A 23,642-nucleotide genomic window follows, 5' to 3' on the forward strand; every position below is an offset into this window, starting at 1 on the left:
AATAACACCTGACTTGTTACACATAAGAAAATCCCTCAGTTATGTCAATATGTAATGTAGTTAGGCTGTTATTACTATGTTCTTACACTATTGTTATTACACTTGCAGTGCAAGGTATGGAGATGGAGATCAGGACTGTGATTTTATAATGAAAAGGATCCCCAGTAGCTCTCTGGACAACATTCCCCCAACCCCCACCTCACCTCACAAAACACCCAAGGACTTGAGGCAAAGGGCTACCTCAGGCGTGACCAGCCAGTTCTGATTGATCAGTGGCAGGGCTGCTGTGGCCAGGCCACAACACTGTTTGACCAATCAGTGGTCAGCGGGCTCCATGGACAAAATGGGCCTGATCACTCAGTTAATGCTCCAGTTAGCCTAACGCCGCCTCAGCCTCCCACTATAATGAGGTTAGTGACCCAGCTGAAGATGAAGTCACCCAGTGAAGCCCATCAATTGACTTATCTTCCACACATGTATGGACCACAGGGCACCAGAGTTGAAGTTCATAACCATGAGGGTTATTATCAGACCACCAAACACATGGAACGTGGAGGATGTAGTCTGGCCCTTTTACATTTTTACCTGACTAATTCATTTGACTTTGTGTAAGAAAAGCTTCATTCTGACCTCTTATTGAGACATGTTTAGGGAGCTGTCATAAGTTTACAAGTAGTCTAAAAAAAGATATGCCAAGATCAATCAAAATATTGTTTCATTTCATTTTCTGTTTTTCTACTTTAAAGCTTTATTCTCACTTCATTGCACTCTCATAGTGTTCCTTATAATCAACAGTGTTCATAGGAGGAGTTACACTTACCAAAGTATTCTTTTTTCATGTGCATTTCTAACTCCTTCTCCAGCTCCAAGGTGAGTGCTTCCAGACTCCTTTCTGCTTGGCTTGGGCCACTTTCCCGGCACGGGGTCACCTGGTAAGGTAGTTTAAACCTCTGCCCTGAGGCTGGTGTTTTCGTATGGAGCCCATAAGAAGATGATGGTGATCCAGCGGTCACCTCTGTATTCATACCTGCCTGGGTTGACTGTTGTGGTGCATGCTGTGGCAGGGCCTCTGGCATCCCAGAGAGCGCTTGGAGATGGATACGACTATGAACACCGTTGGTATCGCCACAATCTTGTGTTAGTATGTCCTCCTGCAAACCAGTCCCCAGGATTGAGGACCTGGGTGAAGGTAGTTGGAGATCTGGGTAGGTGCTCATAGATCCCCTGGAGCTCCGGGAACTTCTGGAACTGTGACTGGAGATACTGGACCGGGGACTAACGACACTGTTAGCTATTGTCCCGGGTCTTGCGCACCCGTCCTGGCTGCAGATGCTTGACCGGGGACTGGCCACCGGCATGCCATGCAAAACTGCACCCTCCAGATCATGGTTCCCCACAGGCATGTAACGCGAATCTGAATAGCTAGAACGTGGACTGGTGGTACAAGAATACTGGCTCGCTGTGCTGGACCTGGGGCTGATGTGCCTTTGGTCGTAGCCCATACTGATGCCGCTGGTGCGGTTACTGCTGGGCTTACTGCAGCAGTCATAGCTGTTCAGACTGGCCCTTGGGCTGGAATGTTTACTTGTGTCGCTGGCTGTACTTGCATAGCTAGACCGGGGGCTGAGGGCACTGCTCCCTTCACAGTGTACCAGACTGGACCTGGGACTAGTGTACTTGTCTTGACCGGGTACCACCAAACTCGTGCGCGGGCTACTGATGCTCGACCTCGGGCTTGCATGTTTACTTTGCTCCTGGGAGGAGAGGGAGGATGCGAAACTGGACCGCGGGCTGGTAGCATTGTATCTGCCGTCGTGGCTGGTGGTAACACAGATACTGTTGCATCTGTTGCCAGGTGAGGGTACTGGCTTGTTCAAAACCACTCCATCGTACGCGCTACCAGTGCTGTACCTATGCCCCTGCACCTCCAATGAGTACCTCCTGTGCCGCTCGGACGCGCCGCTATAACACGGCAAAGCAATTTCGGATTTGGTGCAATAGCTATCTTCATTAGGATAAACTATGTCTCTTTGAGGGGTGCAATAATCCACAGGAACGGCTCTGTTGCCATTCACGGGGCGCACGGGAGCCGCAGTGTACACTTTATTCCCAGACATGTAATTCTCAACGCTGTGTATCTGTTGGTGAGGCGCAGAGCTGCCATTCATTGTCTTACTTTTCTGCTCGGGTATCGTTGGAGACGAAAAATCCAAATCGGGGTTGATAACCATGTCCCTCCTTGAACTGTACATTCCATCCTTGTATGCTTCATATAAGGTAAGGTCCTCCATTAATTTACTCGCCCGGAGTCCCAAATCTTCCTCATAGTGATCCATGGTTTGCTCCCGAGGCGACGAACGAAATTCAGAGAAAAAGCGCACTAGTCCACAAACCGACTACCGAGTGAGATAGAAGTAATTGCATTTCACTTGGAAATCATAACAAAACGCAGGCTCAATCCAGGCATCGTCGCCTGTTTGCTGAACGGCCAGTGTGCTTGGAAATCTCGGAGCAGTGCATGATCTTTTTCTTCGAAAACATAAACCCTTACAACAAAGTTTCAACGTCAGGTTACGTTTGTCAACTTCAGTTTTTGTTAAGTTGAAAGGTCTTTACAGTCAATGGCGCGCTGCGCGGAGGAATTTTCCCTTGTCAGTTTTTATCCAGTTTTCCAAAAGAGTCTCAAATGTAAATTTGAGGTACAGAAAATATTGCAATACACCCCTAACAGGCACATCTTACATTTTAAAATACACAGAGTGCGCCAAAACACGTTTTAAACACAATTTAGCGCAAGGGACTCGTTTGTGGAGAAGGAATGCGAGGAAGTGGACGGGGTGCACTCCGCCTCTCTGGAATGTGGTTAATGCTGGAGCGAAACAATGATTGCGACCAACTCAGCAAGGGGGTGCCTGAGTTTGAAAAAGAGTTGTCCCTAGAGAGTATGGCTGTATTCATCTCAGCCTTAAAAAACTGCACAAAGGACCAGTCTCACCTGGCCCAATTTCATTTGCCCTTTTCGGTTTCGGGACAGAAACAGCTTCACTGAATTTAGAATAGATTGTTTCTAGAGCATGCTGAACACAATGTATTACAGTTTAGATGCCGAATGCAGGGAAGGCTTCTCTTCTGTCTATCAACAAAGGGCTTTTCACACCAAGATTATGCAGCTCTCATTTGTCGCATGACTCGCATCTATGATTTTAATTCTTGACAGCAAAATATTGCATTGTCTCAAAAACATTGATGTTTTATAAGATACAAAAAAAGTGTATATAATGTGTGATGATTAAGCTAAGACTTGTCCCCAATTTATAATGAAGTTAGCCAATTACTTTGTGCAACTCATTAGAAATATAAATCACAGGCTGGTCAGTCATGTACTTTTATTCAATAATATTATGAGAACATTACCTAACTAAAATAAATACAAATATCCCTTATAGGAAATGTTATTACAAATACCAACAAATGATTGATCCCCATTAGGATTTGGTCACAAAACAACCAGAAAGGTTAGGAATTCAGCAGCAGACCTGATAAAAGATATCTGTAACGCCCTAGCCATAGAGAGGGGTTTTTTGTTCTTTATTTTGGTTAGGCCAGGGTGTTACATTGGGTGGGCGTTCTATGTTCGTTTTCTAGCTTTTTTTGTATTTCTTTGTTTTGGGCTGTGTGTGGCTCCCAATCAGGCACAGCTGAAGTTCGTTGTTGCTGATTGGGAGTCACACATAAGGAGCATGTTTTTCCTTTGGGTTTTGTGGGTAATTGTTTCTGTTGAGTGTTTTGCACCTGACAGGACTGTTTGGCTGTCAGTTTTCTCGTTTTGTGTGGTGTTCTTTATTAAATTAAAATCATGATGAACACTAACTCCGCTGCACCTTGGTCTACTCTCTCTTCCGACAGCCGTTACAATATCACACATTGACTAAGAATCTGTCGGTCATCATGAAACATTTCAAAGTTATACAGTATAAAAATAAAAAAAATCTTATCTGTTAAACATTACAATACATTGTCCGTCATATTTCTTATTACCATCTTCAATTGAGGTGTAAAAACAAAACCAATGTAAATGTTGGGTCCCACTTTAAATGAAGTACAACTTATAAAGGGTTTTATATAGCATACATAAAGGCTTCTACATAAATGCGTCATAAATCTATAAGCGTATGTCATCAGGGCGGTTAGAGCTTTGAGCCAGTAACTAAAAGGTTTCTGGATCGAACCCCCAAGCTGACAAGGTAAAAATCTGTCTTTCTGCCCCTGAACAAAACAGTTAACCTATTGTTCTCTGGTAGGCCGTCATTGTCAATAAGAATTTGTTCTTAACGACCTGCCTAGTTAAATAAAGGTTCAATAGAAAAATACTGATTAAATGGTGTATAAACATAAGTGTGTTACATTTGGTAATTCACCCTACAGTGTGAATGATTGTCACCCTTTATGACATATGCTTATAGATGATTTTTGAAGCATTTATGTAGTGCTTATGAAGTCTTTATGTATGCTTTATAAAGCCTTTCTAAGTTGTACTTCATTTAAAGTGGGACCAAATTTTGTTTGTACCAACAGACATCTGCACCAAGATATGTCTCTTATACATAATCAAGTTTAGACAAACCTTATGTAAATACTGCATTTGGTTGGTGGACTATGGTCAGGTACTTCCATGGACAGGCACAAATTAAAACAAACATTCCATTCTGGCTTTAAAAACCCTGCCAAAAACAAAATGCATTGTGACCAACAATTGTCAATATAAGACAAAAGTTAGCTATAGTATATCTAACTAGCTATATCTATTGTTGGAATTTACACAAAACACATTCATGGACATTTATTAAGGGAATGTGGTCTTTCATTTGAACAGATCTAATTCTGGTTAATAATAGTATTTTGTTTTATTACAAACTGCCAACATTGTAATTAATAAAAGAAGAACCAAACAATCCATCACCACTAGTATAGCACAAGTTTCAACATTTAAATGTGCCATTGAGATTTATCACTTTATTACTGCCTGCTGATTAACTGCCAACCACTGGGAGGGATGAGAGGGCCAGAGCTACTAGAGCTGCTAATAGAAGACCATCTAGTATCAGTCGCTGGAGAAGTGAACCCCTAGGTTTTCTTCCGTGACCTCTACTCTTGAACCACTGCACAACCTCCTCCAGGTTATACTCCTGGGGCTCATAACCCAGCTCGGCCTTGGCCGCCATGCTGAAGTAATGCGTCACGCCGGTCTTATACACCTCTGTGCGTGTGAGCAGAGGCTGGAAGTTAAATATCGGGCCGAAGAGATGGTGAATCATCTCAGTGAGGAATGCAACAAAGTAGATGAGAGAGAGGGGTAGACGTAGTTTGGGGAAAGAGTAACCCAAACCCTCCACCAGAGGTCTGAAGAACTCAAAGTTGTTGACAGGTCTTCCGTCTGAGATGAAGTATACCTGTCCAGCAGAGTGCTGGTGCTCTGACGTCAGAGCCTCTGCAGCCAGTTCTTGTGCAGACACCAGGATGTCTACTTGGACAAACTCCACTAAACCTCTCGGATCTCCATACACAAAACTGAATATCCCCTTCTCTATGTACCCAACAATCCTGGGCAGGTGCCTCTGCTCACCAGGCCCGTATATACCGGCTGGACGCAGAGCACAGGCCCTCAACACACCTGTCCCGTCCTTCAGCTCTGTACCACTGGCTTTCATCACGGCTATCTCAGCTACCGACTTGGTTCTGGAGTTGTGGTCAGGGTGGAGATGGAGAGGTAGGTAGGGGAGGCTTTCGTCACCACCCTCAATGTTTTGGCCTCCGAACACTACATTGAAGGTGCTGGTGTAGACGAGCCTGGAGACTCCAGCCTCTACACAGGCCCCGAGGACATGCTCTGTGCCCTGGACATTCACCTCTTCAATCAGCTTCCTGTTCAGCTGCTCCCTGCCAGACATGCCGTAGGAGGCGATGTGGAAAACACAGTCCATGCCAGTGACCACCTTCTCCACCTGAGCATTTTGACGAATATCTCCCTTTAGGAACACAATGCCCTCTGGAACCTCTAGGCTGGGCGGGCTCATATCAAACAGAATGACTTCAGCTTCCTTTTTATGTAGTGAGCAGGAAAGGCTGTAAGAAATGAACAATGTGTGATCCTGTTTTTTATTTTTATTTTATTTCACCTTTATTTAACCAGGTCGGCTAGTCGAGAACAAGTTCACATTTACAACTACGACTTGGCCAAGATAGAGCAAAGCAGTGCGACATAAACAACAGAGTTACACATGGAATAAACAAGCGTACAGTCAATAACACAATAGAAAAAAAGAAAGTCTCTATACAGTGTGTGCAAATGGTGTGAGGAGGTAAGGCAATAAATAGGCTATAGTAGCGAAGTAATTACAATTTAGCAAATTTACACTGGAGTGATAGATGTGCAGATGAAGATGTGCAAGTAGAAATACTGGTGTGCAAATGCTAATCTGGAACGTTGGGTATAGGGAAACCTTACACATGTAGTGAGGGATATTCTAGGAATGTTCAGTTCAACACTAAAAAACAATAATAGGAAAGTCATTAGCCTACTTATGAACAGTGCTTGACTTGGACTGAAATAGGTGCAGGTACTCATTTTGGGTGTCAATACTGTTTATATTTAGGTGCAGGAGCTCCACAAAACTTTTGAGCTAATATTCTATAAGAGGAACAGGAGCTTAAGCAGTAGAACATTTGAGGTGCCGGTACTCAGCTCCGGTGAGCTCCTGTCCAAGTTAAGCACTGCTTATGAAGCTACCATTAGTAAGTCACAACAATTTGTTGTAAGCAGGGATTCAATTGATGGGGTGATAAGGTTCTGCCACTTTAGTATGTAACACAGAATAAATAGACAACAGTGAATAACATCATTAGAATAACTGGTATGATAACTCCCCCTAGTGGGGTTTAGAACCACCGTTACAGAATTATTTTGCACACTCACTTGGTAATGTCAAGTTCTCTTCTGTATTGATAAGATGAAGACTATGTACAGGCAACAAATAATGTAAAATATGTATATTTTGATGGGTTTACCGGAAACCAAAGTGTCCACTGCCACCGGTAATCAAAAACGTGCATATTCGCGCCTTCTCCATTTCACTGAAAAGAAAACTTGAAGTTCAATATGCTTGAAATAACACCACACAGTACCTTCAGAGAGAGCATGATTTACAGTATTGAATTTGTAAAAGAGACACGTGCCGAAATGTATAACAACCAACAACCTGCAACCTCATCACGTCTACTGTAGCCATACATGTAAGATTGTGGCCTATTACTTGATAATGCTACGTTGACGTTTGGCTACATTAGGGTCATGAACGCAACATTTGATGCAAACTAGTTTAGCTACATAAGAGTACGACAATGACAGTTGTGTAAACCTGTACTGTATCAATAAGATCGCTGACATATTCTACTAGTCTACAGGTTGTTATCTAGGCTATTGAACAGCAAACACTTTAATTTCAATTGAAAACTGGCTTTTACCTTGGCGTTTTAACTTAGCAACCTTATCGTTTGTCCAGCATTAATGCTTTCATTAATTAATCGGTGTGACAGGCTGTTACTATTTTACAAACAACTTCCTTGGGCGGAGCTAGTGAAATTCTTGAAGGCAACTGCGAGCGGTTTCATGACTTGTCAGTGCATGGGCTACGCGAACTTCCTACTTTACACTTTTGACGTGGTAGGTAACTCCTCCTCTTTATTGACAGGGTAGAGAATGTTTTTTATTTTTTTATTTGACCTTTATTTAACTAGGCAAGTCAGTTAAGAACAAATTCTTTTTCACAATGACGTCCTAGCCCGGTCAAACTGTAACCTGGCGCCGCTGGGCAAATTGTGCACCGCCCTATGAGACTTCCAATCACGGCCAGATGTGATACAGCCTGGAATCAAACCAGGGTCTGTAGTGACGCCTCTAGAACTGAGATGCAGGGCCTTAGACTGCTTCGACACTCGGGAGCCCATATAGCAGGGATTTTATGTGTTGTCCCTGCCAGCACCAGGGACCTCATTCAGGATGTTGTCACAGGAACATCCCATTGTCACATCCCATTGTCACTCTTCAAAGGGGGAAACACTCTAGACCCAAACTGTTACAGACCTATATCTATCCTACCCTGCCTTTCTAAGGTATTCGAAAGCCAAGTTAACAAACAGATACCGACCATTTCGAATCCCACCGTACTTTCTCCGCTATGCAATTTGGTTTCCGAGCTGGTCATGGATGCACCTCAGCCGCGCTCAGGGTCCTAAACGATATCATAACCGCCATCAATAAAAGACAATACTGTGTAGCCGTATTCATCGACCTAGCCAAGGCTTTCGACTCTGTCAATCACCGCATTCTTATTGGCAGACTCAACAGCCTTGGTTTCTCAATTGACTGCCTCGCATGGTTCATCAACAACTTCTCAGACAGAGTTCAGTGTGTCAAATCGGAGGGCCTGTTGTCCGGACCTCTGGCAGTCTCTATGGGGGTGCCACAGGGTTCAATTATCGGGCTGACTCTTTTCTCTGTATACATCAATGATGTCGCTCTTGCTGCTGGTATTTCTCTGTTCCACCTCTACACAGATAAAAAACATTCTGTATACTTCTGGCCCTTCTATGGACACTGTGTTAACTAACCTCCAGACAAGCTTCAATGCCATACAACTCTCCTTCTGTGGCCTCCAACTGCTCTTAAATACAAGTAAAACTAAATGCATGCTGTGTCCAAAGAAGGGCCTTACCTCCCTAATCTTACCTCATTTGCACACACTGTATATAGACTTTTCTATTGTGTTATTGACTGTATGTTTGTTTATTCCATGTGTAACTCTGTGTTGTTGTTTGTGTCGCACTGCTTTGCTTTATCTTGGCCAGGTCGCAGTTGTAAAGGAGAACTTGTTCTTAGCTGGCCTACCTGGTTAAATAAAGGTGAAATAAAAAATACAATAAAAATGTCAGTGTATCTGAAATGTACAACACTTCCCATACACACCACAAGGCTCCAGTGTTTTACAAGTGAGGTCCCTTATGCAAGGCTCACTTGTGAACTTTAGTTTTGCTTTCCAGTACATGAGCAAAGTCTAGGGTGTTCTGTTTTTTTGTTATGCAAGAGCCATTCTTATCTCTTTTAATGCACAACTGCTTTGCCCTTCTTGCCCTGAAGAACTCTGAACAGCAAGCAATACTTTGAGAAGCTACTTTTTCACTGCCTTTGAAAGTAAGTAATCATCAAATGGAAATGAAAAAATGTGTATCACAAGTTTTTGTCTATTCTTTAATCTTTTATCCTTCAATTTAAGGATAATGCCTACATGGTGGTGTTTCAATTGCAAAGAGGATCTTACTCTATGTGAAAAACAAATTGTGAATGAGACATTAGCAGATGTCAGTTTCTGTATATGTAGTCGTAAATCCTGCAAAAGCAGAAACTCATGCAGTGTCTTTGTTTTGTTAACTCTTAGGACAAAATGAATCTGGAAGAGTACTTCAAGAGGATCGGGTTCTACGGCCCATTTTCTAAACCAGACCTTGAAACACTGAACCAGGTCCACAAACACCATGTGATGTCAATACCATTTGAAAACCTCAGCATTCACTGTGGTGAGAAGATCACTATGGACCATGAGTTGATTTTCAATAAGATTGTGAGGAGCAATCGGGGGGGTTGGTGTTGTGAGAATAACCTCCTCTTTGCTTGGGTACTAAAAGAGATGGGTTATAATCCAATAACACTGGGTTCAAGAGTCTACAACAACACCATAAACCAGTTCGGGCCAATAGACTCTCACCTCATCAACAAGGTAGTCATTGATGGGACTGCTTACATTGCAGACGTGAGCTTTGGGGTATCCTCCCAAATATGGCACCCTCTTGAGCTCGTCTCCGGGAAGGACCAGCCACAATCCCCTGGTGTCTTCCGTCTCATACAAGATGGAGACCTGTGGACCCTGGAGAAGACTGGTCGAAAGCCTCTGGTTCTCAATGAGGCCTTTACCAACTCACCTCTGGTAGACAAGAGCCCAACCAAGAAGATCTATGGCTTCACCCTGGTTCCCCGTGGGGTTGATCATTTCCTAGAGACTTCCCACTACCTTCAGACAGATCCAAAGTCTCTATTCACCAACAAGTCTATCTGCTCACTGCAGACTGCTACAGGATTCAGAGCTCTAATTGGCTGGACCTTCAGCGAGGTCACCTACAACAACCAGGATGGTTTTGATGTTTTGGACATGAAAGACATATCTGATGATGATGTGGATAAAGTGCTGAAGGAAATGTTTAATGTGTTGTTAGCAAACAAGCTGGTTCCCATAAACAACAAAGCTGGCTACACTATTTAAGAACTTGTTTGCCTGTAACATTTAATATTTAATGCGATGTAATTGTAATGTAGCCTTCGCAAATTTAGGTGCTGCTACACTGACCAAAGATTCCTCACAACGAGATCAGTGAGATTTACAAAACACATTTCGTATTTTCTGTCAATATTAAAAACTTATTTCACCAGAGCTGATTGTGAGGTATTTGAACACTCAATAAACATGCTTTTAAACAAATATATATTCAATGGCTATTTGGTCTCTGCGACCTACTTTCAGATAATATCTGACGAGTGGATGAGTAGGTGCTAGGGGTTGCGCCGTAGCAGTTACTTGTTTAAACCAATCACCGTACATTTTTCGAAATCAGCCAATCCACGTTAAGGTTTTCGCCTGTTCCAAATTGCCCATGAGAACTAGCTAGCACGCCCAACAGCCGGAGAGAAGAGCAATGAATTCCTTGGAACAGGCCGAAGGTAGTCAACATGGCAAGCAAATTCATTTTTTTTTCTCACAAATCATGATGCATGTTATTATAAGTGAAGTTTCGCTTTAAAGTAAAATGCACGGTGACAAACGTGCCTTTGCAATTCACTTGAGTCGTTTGTTAGCTTGATTAGCCAGCCGCGTTGACCTAGCTAGCTAGGCTAACCTTTTCTCTTAAAGGACATTAATTGGTAAATTCGTCAAAATGCCAAACTCAAGCTAATTACATTTTTGCTGATTTCCCTCCTCGGGGGTTCGACATTAACTTGTACCAAAAAATTCACACAAAGGCTTGTTAGCTACACTATCTAATTAGCCGGCTAGCTAGCTATGCTATAAATAGTTAGCATACCGGTAGTTGTTAGCCCCAGAAGACCACCGCTGCACGCTCACCAGAACTGTTAACCAATGCAAACGTATCCGCACACTTTACCCCATTTGATTGATTCTATTCATAACCTGGATATCTCAGAAGGTCGTTAACTATAGGCTTGTTTTGCCAGTCCAAACTAAACATTCAGTCGTTTATTTACTTTTGGATTACTCCATCGGTTCCAAATCAATCAAGCACAGCACAAAAAAAAGGATATTGTATGTTTCTTCTGTGTGGTTTTGATCAAGAACATCAAAAACTGCTTGTTTTTGCAGACCTAAAAGCTTTTGAGAGAAGATTGACAGAATACGTCTCCTGTTTGCAACCTGCAACCGGGAGGTGGCGAAGTAAGTATTTGTAGTTCCAACTCTGTCTAACCATAATCAGTAACATTTCAAGAGTAAATGGCTCTCAGCCTGAGTATTTTGAATTTTATTGTAAAGGATTCAGGCCTACATTATTCTGCCACTTGTTTTCAGGGGATATACATCAATATCTCACATTTGTTTCAGTGATTCTAATAGTGGTCTCAGTTTGTACGGCGACTGGAGCCTGGAACTGGTTGATAGACCCTGACACACAGAAGGTCAGTGTGTATGTGATAAAGTAGGATACCTTTCACACAGATCAGTGTGTTTTTACATTTACGTAATTTAGCAGACACTCTTATCCAGAGCGACTTACAAATTGGTACATTCACCTTATGATATCCAGTGGAACAACCACTTTACAATAGTACATCTAAATCTTTTTTGGGGGGGTGTTAGAAGGATTACTTTATCCTATCCCAGGTATTCCTTAGAGGTGATTTTAATTTGGTTGTGTGTGTTTGCCTGTCTAATCTCTCTGTACCTCTGGCTGTCTTTCTCAGGTGTCTTTCTTCTCATCGTTGTGGAACCATCCATTCTTCACCATCAGCTGCATCACTTTGATTGCTCTGTTCTTTGCTGGAATACACAAACGAGTCGTTGCACCATCAATGTATCCTTCCTCTTGCTTAAAGTTCCACACTTCATTTACTCAGTAGGACAATGAAGAAGGCCACCAGGTCCATAGCTGTCATTTACCATCCAAACAGTGTCACTACTTCCTTAAAGGAGAATTTTCTGTATGGTGATGCAGGTCTTTAGATGTTGTACACATGAAATTGTGTCATTCCAAACTTGATCCGCAACGTTATATTCCATTTTGTGCAACTCGATGTTTCTTCTACCAGTAGTGCTGCACGGCCCATGTCCGTGTACTCGCTCGTCCTGCACAGCTGCGTGGGGGAAACAGCGCTACTTGACCAAAATTGATTGTAGCGTTGCGGATAAAGTTCGAAATTACACAATTTCATGTGTACAACATCTAAAGACCTACATCACTGTACTGAAAATAATCCATTAAGGAAGTAGTGATACTGTTTGGATGGTAAATGACAGCTATGGACCCGGTGGCCTTAATAATCCTATACATCGCTATACTGAGACCGTGTTTGTTTCCAAAAGGATGTTTTAAAAAAAAAAAATGTATTTTGTTCATGTCTGCCCTGATACTGGACAACAAGCAATGAGAAATAGCTGTTGTGGTTAGTTTCTCAAAAACAAGCCAAATCACAAGAAAAGTGTCTGGACCCTTCTGTAACATTTCATTTACATAAAGAAAATAGAGATTTACTTCAGAAATAGGACAATTCTCCTTTAACTCACTCTCCTCAAGTATTGCAGCTCGCTGTCGGACAGTTTTAGCAGAATACAACATGTCCTGTGATGATGTAAGTTGCATTAGTCATCTTTGAGGTTACCTTAATTCATAATCAATTCAATCCAGCTGTCACGTTTTTTGGCCTTTCCTTACATAATTTAAAATTATGATTTGGAATTATTGCCTGTATATCTATGCATTCTATTGACTTTGATGGAATTGTCTCTTTTACAGACGGGGAAACTAATTCTCAAACCACGGCCACACATCCAATAACCACAAACTCTTGGGGGGGGGAATAAAATGTTCTTAATGACTATGTTGATTGCCACTGAACGACAGACTGACACAAGGACCAGAATCCTGTTTGGAGGATCTGAATTAACGTAAGAAGGAAGGAGATTGGGGAAATACTGAGGGGTGTTTATGTTGATGTGCTCCATTATGTATTAATGAAGGATTGTGAGGGGAGAGGACATCAACTGCCTTTTTAACAGCATCTCAGTCAGTGTTACGGTCTCCCTTAAAGCTGCTTCTGGGCTCACACACCCTTTGACATAACTCATTCGCCATGAGTTCAGATGTTCATTTCTAATGATGACATGCATTTTGTTTTAGATATCTTTCTATTTTTAAACTAATTGTTATATACCTAATAAATACTTGTGTGAAGATGTGTTTCCTGTGATTTACTGTAGTATATGGTTGCAACCTGTAGACAGCTATGCTTTTGATCCAGATTGTTTGTCTATACAACTTGTTTGAAAGTAAATCTCAATGTGTAATTTGGTCTTTACAGTTTTTATTGTATTCATACTTTTAAGCATTGTTTAACACTATTCACTGCAAATTAGTTTGTGGTTTTCCAGCCATGTTAGACCGATAATTATTTCAAAGAAGGGAGTAGAAATATTAGCCTATGAAGCGTAAAAACGGGGCCCTGGTCTCGTCTTTGCGACATAAATACGACATCCCTTCTGTATTGCGAGAGTAAGCACCATTTTACGGCACCCCGACGAATCTCCACCGATGTTCCACATGATGCGAAACGTGAGAGTGTGACAGCCTACTACATGATAGATTAAGTGCGAATCGAGAAGGGATTTTGATCGAAATAAACTATGGGTAAAAGTAAGACTAACAAATTTAGACGTCCACAGTTCAACGCAGAGGGACTGTCGGTAACTGCTGTAAAGGAAGTGGAAGAGGACCACGATGGAGTCGACTCTCCAGCTGGGGAGTTACTGGAGAAAGTAAGAGCCCCAAGATCTGACTACAGTACTTTTATTTCGGTCTAATGGATGTTGCACTCTATTTTAGAAAAGCTTGCAGGTCAGTTCTGCTTTTCATAAGCATGTCAATGTTTACCAATGTTTCCATAGGACAAATTAAATGTCTTCCTAAGGACCATCCCGCAGATGCAAAAAAACAGGCAAACACGTGCCCCCCCCCAAAAAAGCATTAATATTTCACAGAACTATACTGAAAAAAATATAAACACAACATGTAAAGTGTTGGTCCCATGTTTCATGAGCTGATATAAAAGTTCCCAGAAGTTTTGCATATGCACAAAAAGTGTATTTCTCAAATTGTGTGCACAAATTGTTTAAACCCATGTTAGTGAGCATTTCTTCTTTGCCAAAATAACTCATAATCCATCCACAGGTGTGGCATATCAAGAAGATTAAACAGCATGATCAATAAACAGGTGCACCTTGTGCTGGGGACATAAGGCCACACTGACATGTGCAGTTCCCCTGCCCAGTCATGTGAAATCCATAGATTAGGCCGGACCTAATGAATTTATTTCAGTTGACTGATTTTCTTATGAACTGTAACTCAGTAAACTTGTTGCATTTTATATTTTTGTTCAGTACGTTGTAAAATCTAGTTCAGTGCCACTAAAGTGTTTCCCACATATACAACTGGAAGATAAAAGAACACAGAGATGGTATGAAAAAGTGAATATCCAAATAACCCCTGTTTATACTGTATGTTTTAGTTGCAGAGTCCCAGTGCAGATGTGCGTGAGTTTGCGTGTGCCAGCATATCACGCGTGGTGCAGCAGAGCCAGACCATCCCAGGCTTCCTCCAGCGGGATGCGGTGAGACGTCTCGGGCCCCTACTGCTGGACCGCAGCCTGGCTGTCAGGGAGACTGCCACAGGGGCACTCAGGTGAGCGCTCAACCTCCCACTTAACAGGCCCCCTGAGAGATGTGAGAGGGATGGTGTGGAGTCTGGACTGAGGATCAAGCTTATCAGATATTGCACTCAGAGAGTGTGCTAAATGTTAGATGTGAATGTAGATGGTAGTTGAAGCCATTATGTGCTGTACGACAGAAGTAGGTTAGTGAAGGATGCTTTGGCTTGCTAAACAGACACTGAGAGTCCTCTTGAAATACCACACCCTCAATTAACTGTTAGCACAGATGTGATAGTTATCGTTCAACGACTGAGTGATGTGTTCTTCTCACATCAGGAACCTGAGTGCCTGTGGGGGTCATGAGGTGTGTGAGGACATGGTGAAACAGGACGTCATGACTCCTCTGACTGCTCTGCTTCGAGAGGTGAGGCCTTCCCTCATCAATCATTCCCATGATTGACACCTTAAAGTTAATGTATTTATGGGTGTGGCCCTGCTGCGCCAAGGTTGTTTTTTTTTCACATTTTGAACAACATGTTTCATGGTGTGCATGTCTGAAAAGTGAAGCACCTACATACCTCCTTTCCTTGATGGTTAGTCGCATCAATGCATAGCTATTTTATAGGGCTGTATGTTTTCCAGACCTGGGTTCAAATACTATTTCAAATATCTCAATTACTTTCACATACATTCAAAGTAAGTATTAAGATAGCTAGGCGTATATTTTATTTGAAAAGACAAGTATTTGGAAATACACTTGGAAACAGTATTTGAAATAAGTATTTGAAAATACTCAAATAAAGGTACTTGTTCTGGGCTGTGTATTTGAAAATACTCACTGAAAAAAGTATATTAGATACTCAAATACATATGTATTTGAACCCAGGTCTGGTGTTTTCATAGTGTCTGAACCCCAGTACTGTTTCTCCACAGTGCTGTGCTGGGTTTGAGACCAATGATGCCCTCTCGTTAAAAGGGCAGAAAAACACAGTGGAAGATGTAGCCAATGAAGCAGTTAACTTGCTGTGGAATCTCTGGTAAGAAAAAAGTAGTTAATGTCACAGTAGTAGTAACACAAATGTTAGCTGGTCGGTCAACCTACTTTCATAGTTCCACCTAGTGATCTGGACATCCGTCGAGAAGCCTTCCCATAGAGATCCAAAATTGAATTCAATTCTGTTAGCTTGCCAATGTTTCTATGGTTCTTTCACACCATACTCCTGTTGTATCATCACCCTGTCTGTCAGTGAGAGCAGTAGCCAGGCACTCTCTGTGTTCAACAAAGCAGGCATTCTGGATGTTATCCTACAGTGTCTGGAGCGACACACTCACAACATCAAGCTGGCTTTGTCTGCAGGTTAGTCTCATCAAACCAATTTTCACACGACTTTAATGAGCATTTTCACCATTTAAATATTTGACTTGATTATGTATTTTGTAGTAAGTCCCTGCTCCCTCTTTGTCTTTAGCCCACTGTTTGCACACTGTGACTGAGGACAACGCAGAGTTGCTGTGTAGTATGAACAATGCTGTATTAGGGACTCTAGAGAGTGTGCTGCTATCCTCACAGGTGGACATGGCTCACACACTGCTCAGGACACTGGCTGCAGGTATGGCTACAACATCTTTGTTATCACATTATTTACAGATTTTTTTTTACCTCACAATGTCAACCGGTCATTCACTCTGCATTCATTCTCTGACTAAAGTCAGAGTTTGGAATAGAGGTCGACCAATTATGATTTGGCTTATTTTTTGTTTTATTTTCTTTTTTTACTGATTATTGGAGGACCAAAAAAAGCAGACACCGATTAATCGGCCGATTTATTGTTATTTTTTATATATATTTGTAATAATGATCATTACAACAATACTGAATGAAAACTTATTTTTAACTTAATATAATACAATAAAATATCAATAAAATCAATTTAGTCTCAAATAAATAATGAAACATGTTCAATTTGGTTTAAATAATGCAAAAACAAAGTGTTGGAGAAGAAAGTAAAAGTGCAATATGTGCCATGTAAGAAAGCTAACGTTTTTAAGTTCCTTGCTCAGAACATGAGAACATATGAAAGCTGGTGGTTCCTTTTAACATGAGTCTTCAATATTCCCAGGTAAGACGTTTTAGGTTGTAGTTATTATAGGACTATTTCTCTCTATACCATTTGTATTTCATATACCTTTGATTATTGGATGTTCTAAAGGTACTTTAGTATTGCCAGCCTAATCTCGGGAGTTGATAGGCTTGAACAGCGCAATGCTTGAAGCACAGCGAAGAGCTGCTGGCAAATGCAGGAAAGTGCTGTTTGAATGAATGCTTACGAGCCTGCTGCTGCCTACCACCGCTCAGTCAGACTGCTCTATCAAATCATAGACTTAATTATAATATAATATGACACAATCCGCAAACTATCATTTCGAAAACAAAACGTTTATTCTTTCAGTGAAATACGGAACCGTTCCGTATTTTATCTAACGGGTAGCATCCCTAAGTCTAAATATTGCTCTTACATTGCACAACCTTCAATGTTATATCATAATTATGAACAATACTGGCAAATTAATTACGGTCTTTGTTAGGAAGAAATGGTCTTCACACAGTTCTCAACGAGCCAGGCAGCCCAAACTGCTACACATTTCCTGACTCTGCTTGCACAGAACGCAAGAGAAGTGACACAATTTCTCTAAGAAATTCATGTTAGCAGGCAATATTAACTAAATATGCATGTTTAAAAATATATACTTGTGTATTGATTTTTTTTATGTTTATGGTTAGGTACATTGGTGCAACGACAGTGCTTTTTTCGCAAATGCGTTTGTTAAATTACCCGTTTGGCGAAGTAGGCTGTGATTCAATGATAAATTAACAGGCACCACATCGATTATATGCAACGCAGGACAAGCTAGAATAACTAGTAATATCATCAACCATGTGTAGTTAACTAGTGATTATGTTAAGATTGATCGTTTTTTTTAAAGATAAGTTTAATGCTAGCTAGCACCTTGTCTCCTTGCTGCCCTCGCATAACAGGTTGAGTCAGCCTGCCACGCAGTCTCCTCGTGGAGTGCAATGTAATCGGCCATAATCGGTGTCCAAACATGATGATTACCGATTGTTATGAAAACCTGAAATCGGCCCTAATTAATCGGCAATTCCGATTAATCAGTCGACCTCTAGTTTGGAAGCGGTTTGTTAATAGCCTAACTAAATAACTAGTCTGATTCCAGTGCTCATTGTGTGCTTTGTGCTTCGTCCATTAACAGGGTCAGTGTGGAACCTGAAGAGCAGCCTGCCCACGGCCCGCCAGGCCCAGACCCTCAATGCCCTGATGGCCACCCTGTCCCAGTGCTTGGAGCTGGATGCTGGCACGCTGATACCCCAGCTCCGCCAGGCTGAGGTGGCCCAAAGTGCTACTGCCTCAGAGGCAGGGAACATGGAGGACCACCAGGCAGCTGCAGGGAATATGGCTGTAGAGGAGATGGATGATGATGATGAGGAGGAGGGAGTAGGACCGAGGACAAATGGAAAGGCAACCAAGATGGATAAAGACTTCTCTGACCTCCTGCCCGTAAGTCCTGTCCTTTTTCACTCAGAAACAAACCCATCAAACCCTTTTGAGTTATGGTTATAGAGATCCAAAGTGACAGGGTTGAGTAAAGAGTATTGCATTTTCAGTTTTTAATATTCAGAGTACGTACCTGACTCCTCACTGTTGAATGCTGTGAAACAGCTGAATATTGATAAAGTAGCACAGAGTATTTCAGTTGGTATTCAGAGCTGTAGTGGCCCTCTCCTCAGGGAGATACTGCTTTGTTCACCAGGCAGGAAAAGAGGGACACACAAATCAGGGTTTACTCAGGGACGTAAAGAGGTGGCTGTGTCCCTGCTGCAGTGTCAATAGTCTGCTTTTCTTTCTCCAGAGGGGCAAGGAGGAGCTGAGGGAGGCGACGGCCTTGCTGACAGCCCAGCAGACGTCCTTGGAGATCATCGTCAACATGTGCTGCTCTGATGGTGAGTGCTGTGGGCAGCAGTGTTTGGGCAGCAGAGCAGTACTGACCTGGGGAGGTTTGTTTTCATTACTGTTTGACACAGCTGTCTGGTGCATGTTCATAGATAAGAGGACAGCATTTTTACTGTTGTCTGATGCTCAAATGCATATTTAGGATTTAAAATTAGCTTTTGTTGCTTTTGAGGTGTATGTCGGTTGTTGTGACTCATTGTGTTTGTTTTTGTAGACCCATCAGACGATGAGTGGGAAGAGGCGTCGAGCAGCGACGAGAGTGAGATGTGTCCTGACGGCCTCTCTGAAGGGAACACCAGCCTCCTGTCCCCACTGTGTCTGTCTGCTGAGGTCCACGGGGCCCTGATCAACCACAACATCCCAGAAAAGGTGTGGGGGATTTCTTTCCTCACCTAGCATAATTGTTTCACTTCACTTCTCATGTTTTTTTTTTTTTATGTTCCCTCTGTTTTTCACATGCAAAATATAAAATAAGTAATGTCATGGTACTAGGCCAATGTGTGTTCCTACTGTTAAACCCACTACACTGTATGAAGGTGATAACCATCCATGTCTCTATATGTTCAAGGTTCTCAAGAAGACCCAGTTCCCCAGCAGCGAGGCCATGGACGTATGTCGTCACAATCCTACCTGGAAAATCTTGATGAAAAAGTAATTATCTGTCAAGCATGGTTTCATTTTCTTTGCCCTTAAAGAATGAGACACTAGATATTCTGTGATATAGTAGATCACAAGATAATTTGAGAGGTTTGTCATGATCCTAGTAACCCTGAACCAATATGCATCAGTGTACACTCATTTGATTGAGGTACTCTATTTTTCTGGCTTATAATGGCATTACTGGTGTACTCTTTGTTTACCACACCGCTACATGCCTTTAGGAGTTGACTGAAATCAATTTCCTCCCCAGGATGCATCGGGTGCAGTACAGGGCCCTGACGTGCCTTCACAACATGCTGTCTACTATGGACGCTGAGTCCCTAGGGGGAGCAGCCGCTCTTCAGGATGTCGCACAACACCTGTCCACGCTGGTCTTCAGTGCTCCAGGTTAGATCTACATGTCGTACCATCTCTTAATTATTTTTATTAAATCGTAATTTTACTAGATAGGTTGATTCACTTTTACAACAATGGCCTTAACAAAAAGGAGACTAATTGTCTCAGTCATAATTAATTTTTGGTTAATTTGCTAACTCAGAGATCCCTAAGGAGGAGGAATTCCTTGAGGCAGTTACCAGTGCCATGCGATCCCTCTTACAGATCATAGCCTATATGAAAATCCCACAGGTAAGACAGCTGACTGAAGCAGAGGAGAGTTTCCCTCTGAAGTACATTTTACCTAGCCTTACTGTCATCTGTCTGTTAGTTTATAAAGTACCACAGCACTATCCCGATGTGTCTCTTGGATGACTCATTGTTTTTGTCTGTGTTTGTGTGTGTGTTGCCAGTGTATGACCCCCCAGCAGCTGATGAGCCTGAGTGAGGCAGCGACCCGCTGTGACGTTGTCAGTGTGAGGGTGAATGCCCTGGCCATCCTAGGCATCACAGGAAGCACACTGGCTAAAGAGAAGGGGACAGCTGAAACTCTGCAGGTACTTTATTATTTTCATCCCTAGTTTTTGATTCGGATGAAATTTATTTTAGATAGTTAATTCTGAAGAAATCATAAGCTATTTTTGTTCCTCTTTTTAATTAAAAAAAAAATGTTTTAACCCATCTTGGCTTTGTGACCATGATGTAATAACACTGCAATATCTTTTTATAGATGATTGGCAATGCCTTACTCCAAGTTGCTGCAAAGGATGCCAACCTTGTGGTTTGTGGAGAGGCCCTGGATGCTCTGTTTGATGTTTTTGCGGATGGAGACGAGGCAGAGAGAGCAGCTAAAAACATCAATTTACTGTCTGCTCTGAAGGCACTTCAACCCGTCTTCAAGGCTAAGGTAATAGAGCTGCAGCCCATCACTAGGAACAGTTGTATGCATTCTTTATGCAAATCACTGTTGTCATCTGTTTAGTTGCTGTTTCCTGTCCTCTTATGTGTCCTCTGTGTGCAGATTCGTAAAGAGGGGAAGGGAAAGTACAGCCCTGAGCAGCTGTGTGTGCTGGACAACATCAAAGTCAACCTAAGAAGGTTTATTGGCTACCTGGAGACTGTGGTGAAAAAATGACAGCAGCCTGACACTACTACACCATCTGGCTGACATAAGATGAAATTACTCATAATATACATTACAATGGATCCAGAGTTGCCCATAGAGCCTTGGGACAGAACAGAGGGAATGGGGTTGAGGGGAATTCCCTAATAGACCCTCATTAAAGGGAAAGTTCATTCCAAAATCATTGTTTTGGAGTGAACTATCCCTTTAACATCTATATAACTGATTTTCATGTTGCTTATCTTTTTGTTTTTAACGTTCTGACCGAAATGCATAACTATTTTCCTTGGTAGGTGAGTGTTTACATAATTATCTGTACAAAAATTTAAAAAAAGATTTTGAATTAATGTTGCAGTACATAGTGACATTGTTTTACTTTATGTATAAAAGTACATTTCAATGTGCTGTATTTTAAAGAAATTGACAGAACATTTTATGGTTTATTTTACACATCTTTATAAACCAACTCTCACGTCACACACTATCATACTGTAGCCCTCCATGTTAGGAATGACCAGTTGTAGTATTCATGTGCTTCTCACCCAAGAATCCGCTATCTGACCCCATGTCATGACTCTGGTGTCATGTTGTGCTGTCATGGAAAATGAGATGGACAGGCCCAGTGTTTCCTGACCTTTGGTTTGCTATGGCTTTACTGCCTGTAGGCATTTGCCATTGTATGACAAGGCCATCTGTTTATTCCCCCCAGTGTCTACTGATCATGTGAGATGTCGAATAAAGCAGAACTCGCCATCCATTTACAAGGGGATTTATTTAACGTGATTTGGGTTGCTGGAAGTACATTGATTACCTTGTTCTGATATTGGGGAGGATATAATACATTTTATTTGATGTGCTCTTCACGACACCCAAAGTGACTTTATATACAAACAAATCAGAAGGATAAAAAGCAACAAAATCACAAAAATGTAAAAGTACTCTTACACTAAACATAAGGACAGATTAACCATGGAGAACACTGAACATAAAGACAGATTAACCATGGAGAACACTGAACATAATGACAGATTAACCATGGAGAACACTAAACATAAGGACAGATTAACCATGGAGAACACTGAACATAAGGACAGATTAACCATGGAGAACACTAAACATAATGACAGATTAACCATGGAGAACACTGAACATAATGACAGATTAACCATGGAGAACACTGAACATAATGACAGATTAACCATGGAGAACACTGAACATAAAGACAGATTAACCATGGAGAACACTGAACATGATGACAGATTAACCATGGAGAACACTGAACATAATGACAGATTAACCATGGAGAACACTGAACATAATGACAGATTAACCATGGAGAACACTGAACATGATGACAGATTAACCATGGAGAACACTGAACATAATGACAGATTAACCATGGAGAACACTGAACATGATGACAGATTAACCATGGAGAACACTGAACATGACAGACTAGCCATGGAGAACACTAAACATGATGACTGACTAGCCTTGGAGAACACTAAAGATGATGACTGACTAGCCATGGAGAACACTAAACATGATGACTGACTAGCCATGGAGAACACTAAACATGATGACTGACTAGCCATGGAGAACACTAAACATGATGACTGACTAGCCATGGAGAACACTAAACATGATGACTGACTAGCCATGGAGAACACTAAACATGATGACTGACTAGCCATGGAGAACACTAAACATGATGACTGACTAGCCATGGAGAATACTGAACATGACAGACTAGCCTTGGAGAACATTAAACATGATGACTGACTAGCCATGGAGAACACTGAACATGACAGACTAGCCTTGGAGAACACTGAACATGACAGACTAGCCTTGGAGAACACTAAACATGATGACTGACTAGCCATGGAGAACACTAAACATGATGACAGACTAGCCATGGAGAACACTAAACATGATGACTGACTAGCCATGGAGAACACTAAACATGATGACTGACTAGCCATTGAGAACACTAAACATGATGACTGACTAGCCATGGAGAACACTAAACATGATGACTGACTAGCCATGGAGAACACTAAACATGACAGACCAATCAAGGAAGTGAGCTAGAAAAGATAAAAACTAAAACAGAGACTACGGGTAAGCCTGTGTGAAGAGGTCTGTCTTTAGTGTGGACTTGAATATGTGTATGTATTGTGAGTTTCTGACATGGAGTGGAGGGAGTTCCAGAGTTGGGGACCTGCACTGCTAAAATCCTCGTCTTCAATAGAGCGGAGCCTGGTGTGAGGGATGGTGAGCAGGCCAGTGTCCGAGGAGCGCAGTGAACAGGTAGGGGTGCAGGAGGTCAGTAAATGATGTGGGTGCCAGTAGATCAGTAAGTTATGTGGGTGCCAGTCCAGTGTGTGCTTTATTGAACTGGGAGCTGGTGGAGTTTGAT

General features: G+C 41.9%; 5 protein-coding genes across 9 annotated transcripts in view; 3 read left to right on the top strand and 2 right to left on the bottom strand.

Moving 5' to 3' along the window:
* The window catches only part of LOC106587570 (Wilms tumor protein 1-interacting protein homolog), a 32,235-nt gene extending 29,402 nt beyond the window's left edge, over positions 1-2,833 (bottom strand). Inside the window, exon 1 of the mRNA XM_014176087.2 lies at positions 821-2,833. Within this exon, the coding sequence (XP_014031562.2) occupies positions 821-2,336 (1,516 nt within the window). The 5' untranslated portion in view covers positions 2,337-2,833. The remainder of the gene's footprint in view (positions 1-820) is intronic.
* Positions 2,834-3,371: 538 nt separating this feature from the next.
* On the bottom strand, positions 3,372-7,772 carry LOC106587525 (short-chain dehydrogenase/reductase family 42E member 1-like). 3 transcript variants are annotated; one of them, XM_014175989.2, is made up of 3 exons: positions 7,522-7,772; positions 7,066-7,131; positions 3,372-6,123 (listed from the first exon to the last, which is right to left on the bottom strand). In XM_014175989.2, exons 2-3 carry the CDS (start codon positions 7,125-7,127, stop codon positions 5,031-5,033), a joined length of 1,155 nt encoding a protein of 384 aa, XP_014031464.1. In that variant the 5' UTR covers positions 7,128-7,131; positions 7,522-7,772; the 3' UTR covers positions 3,372-5,030. The 3 variants fall into 3 exon arrangements, with proteins under 3 accessions (XP_014031464.1, XP_045564389.1, XP_045564390.1); XM_045708433.1 differs by having other exon boundaries at positions 6,974-7,131; positions 7,522-7,771; XM_045708434.1 differs by having other exon boundaries at positions 6,974-7,771.
* A 1,307-nt stretch (positions 7,773-9,079) lies between these two features.
* Positions 9,080-10,586, top strand: LOC106587573 (arylamine N-acetyltransferase, pineal gland isozyme NAT-10). The gene is made up of 2 exons (XM_014176090.2): positions 9,080-9,247; positions 9,492-10,586. The coding sequence occupies exon 2, from the start codon at positions 9,498-9,500 to the stop codon at positions 10,368-10,370; it is 873 nt and encodes a 290-aa protein (XP_014031565.1). The 5' UTR covers positions 9,080-9,247; positions 9,492-9,497; the 3' UTR covers positions 10,371-10,586.
* A 32-nt stretch (positions 10,587-10,618) lies between these two features.
* Positions 10,619-13,566, top strand: LOC106587574 (nuclear envelope phosphatase-regulatory subunit 1). Of its 2 annotated transcripts, none has more exons than XM_014176091.2 (6): positions 10,619-10,837; positions 11,484-11,555; positions 11,721-11,794; positions 12,080-12,189; positions 12,910-12,964; positions 13,129-13,566. In XM_014176091.2, exons 1-6 carry the CDS (start codon positions 10,801-10,803, stop codon positions 13,168-13,170), a joined length of 390 nt encoding a protein of 129 aa, XP_014031566.1. In that variant the 5' UTR covers positions 10,619-10,800; the 3' UTR covers positions 13,171-13,566. The 2 variants fall into 2 exon arrangements, with proteins under 2 accessions (XP_014031566.1, XP_014031567.1); XM_014176092.2 differs by having other exon boundaries at positions 10,668-10,825.
* A 304-nt stretch (positions 13,567-13,870) lies between these two features.
* Positions 13,871-21,980, top strand: LOC106587571 (HEAT repeat-containing protein 3). Of its 2 annotated transcripts, none has more exons than XM_014176088.2 (15): positions 13,871-14,147; positions 14,897-15,069; positions 15,374-15,461; positions 15,971-16,074; positions 16,285-16,394; positions 16,507-16,647; positions 18,308-18,612; positions 18,965-19,109; positions 19,280-19,434; positions 19,634-19,716; positions 19,976-20,112; positions 20,264-20,352; positions 20,514-20,657; positions 20,831-21,007; positions 21,122-21,980. In XM_014176088.2, the coding sequence occupies exons 1-15, from the start codon at positions 14,016-14,018 to the stop codon at positions 21,233-21,235; spliced, it is 2,097 nt and encodes a 698-aa protein (XP_014031563.1). In that variant the 5' UTR covers positions 13,871-14,015; the 3' UTR covers positions 21,236-21,980. The 2 variants fall into 2 exon arrangements, with proteins under 2 accessions (XP_014031563.1, XP_014031564.1); XM_014176089.2 differs by having other exon boundaries at positions 13,872-14,147; positions 18,965-19,055.
* The last annotated feature ends 1,662 nt before the right edge of the window (positions 21,981-23,642 follow it).

This window comes from Salmo salar, chromosome ssa26 (assembly GCF_905237065.1).
Source record: "Salmo salar chromosome ssa26, Ssal_v3.1, whole genome shotgun sequence".
NCBI classification, from domain to species: domain Eukaryota; kingdom Metazoa; phylum Chordata; class Actinopteri; order Salmoniformes; family Salmonidae; genus Salmo; species Salmo salar.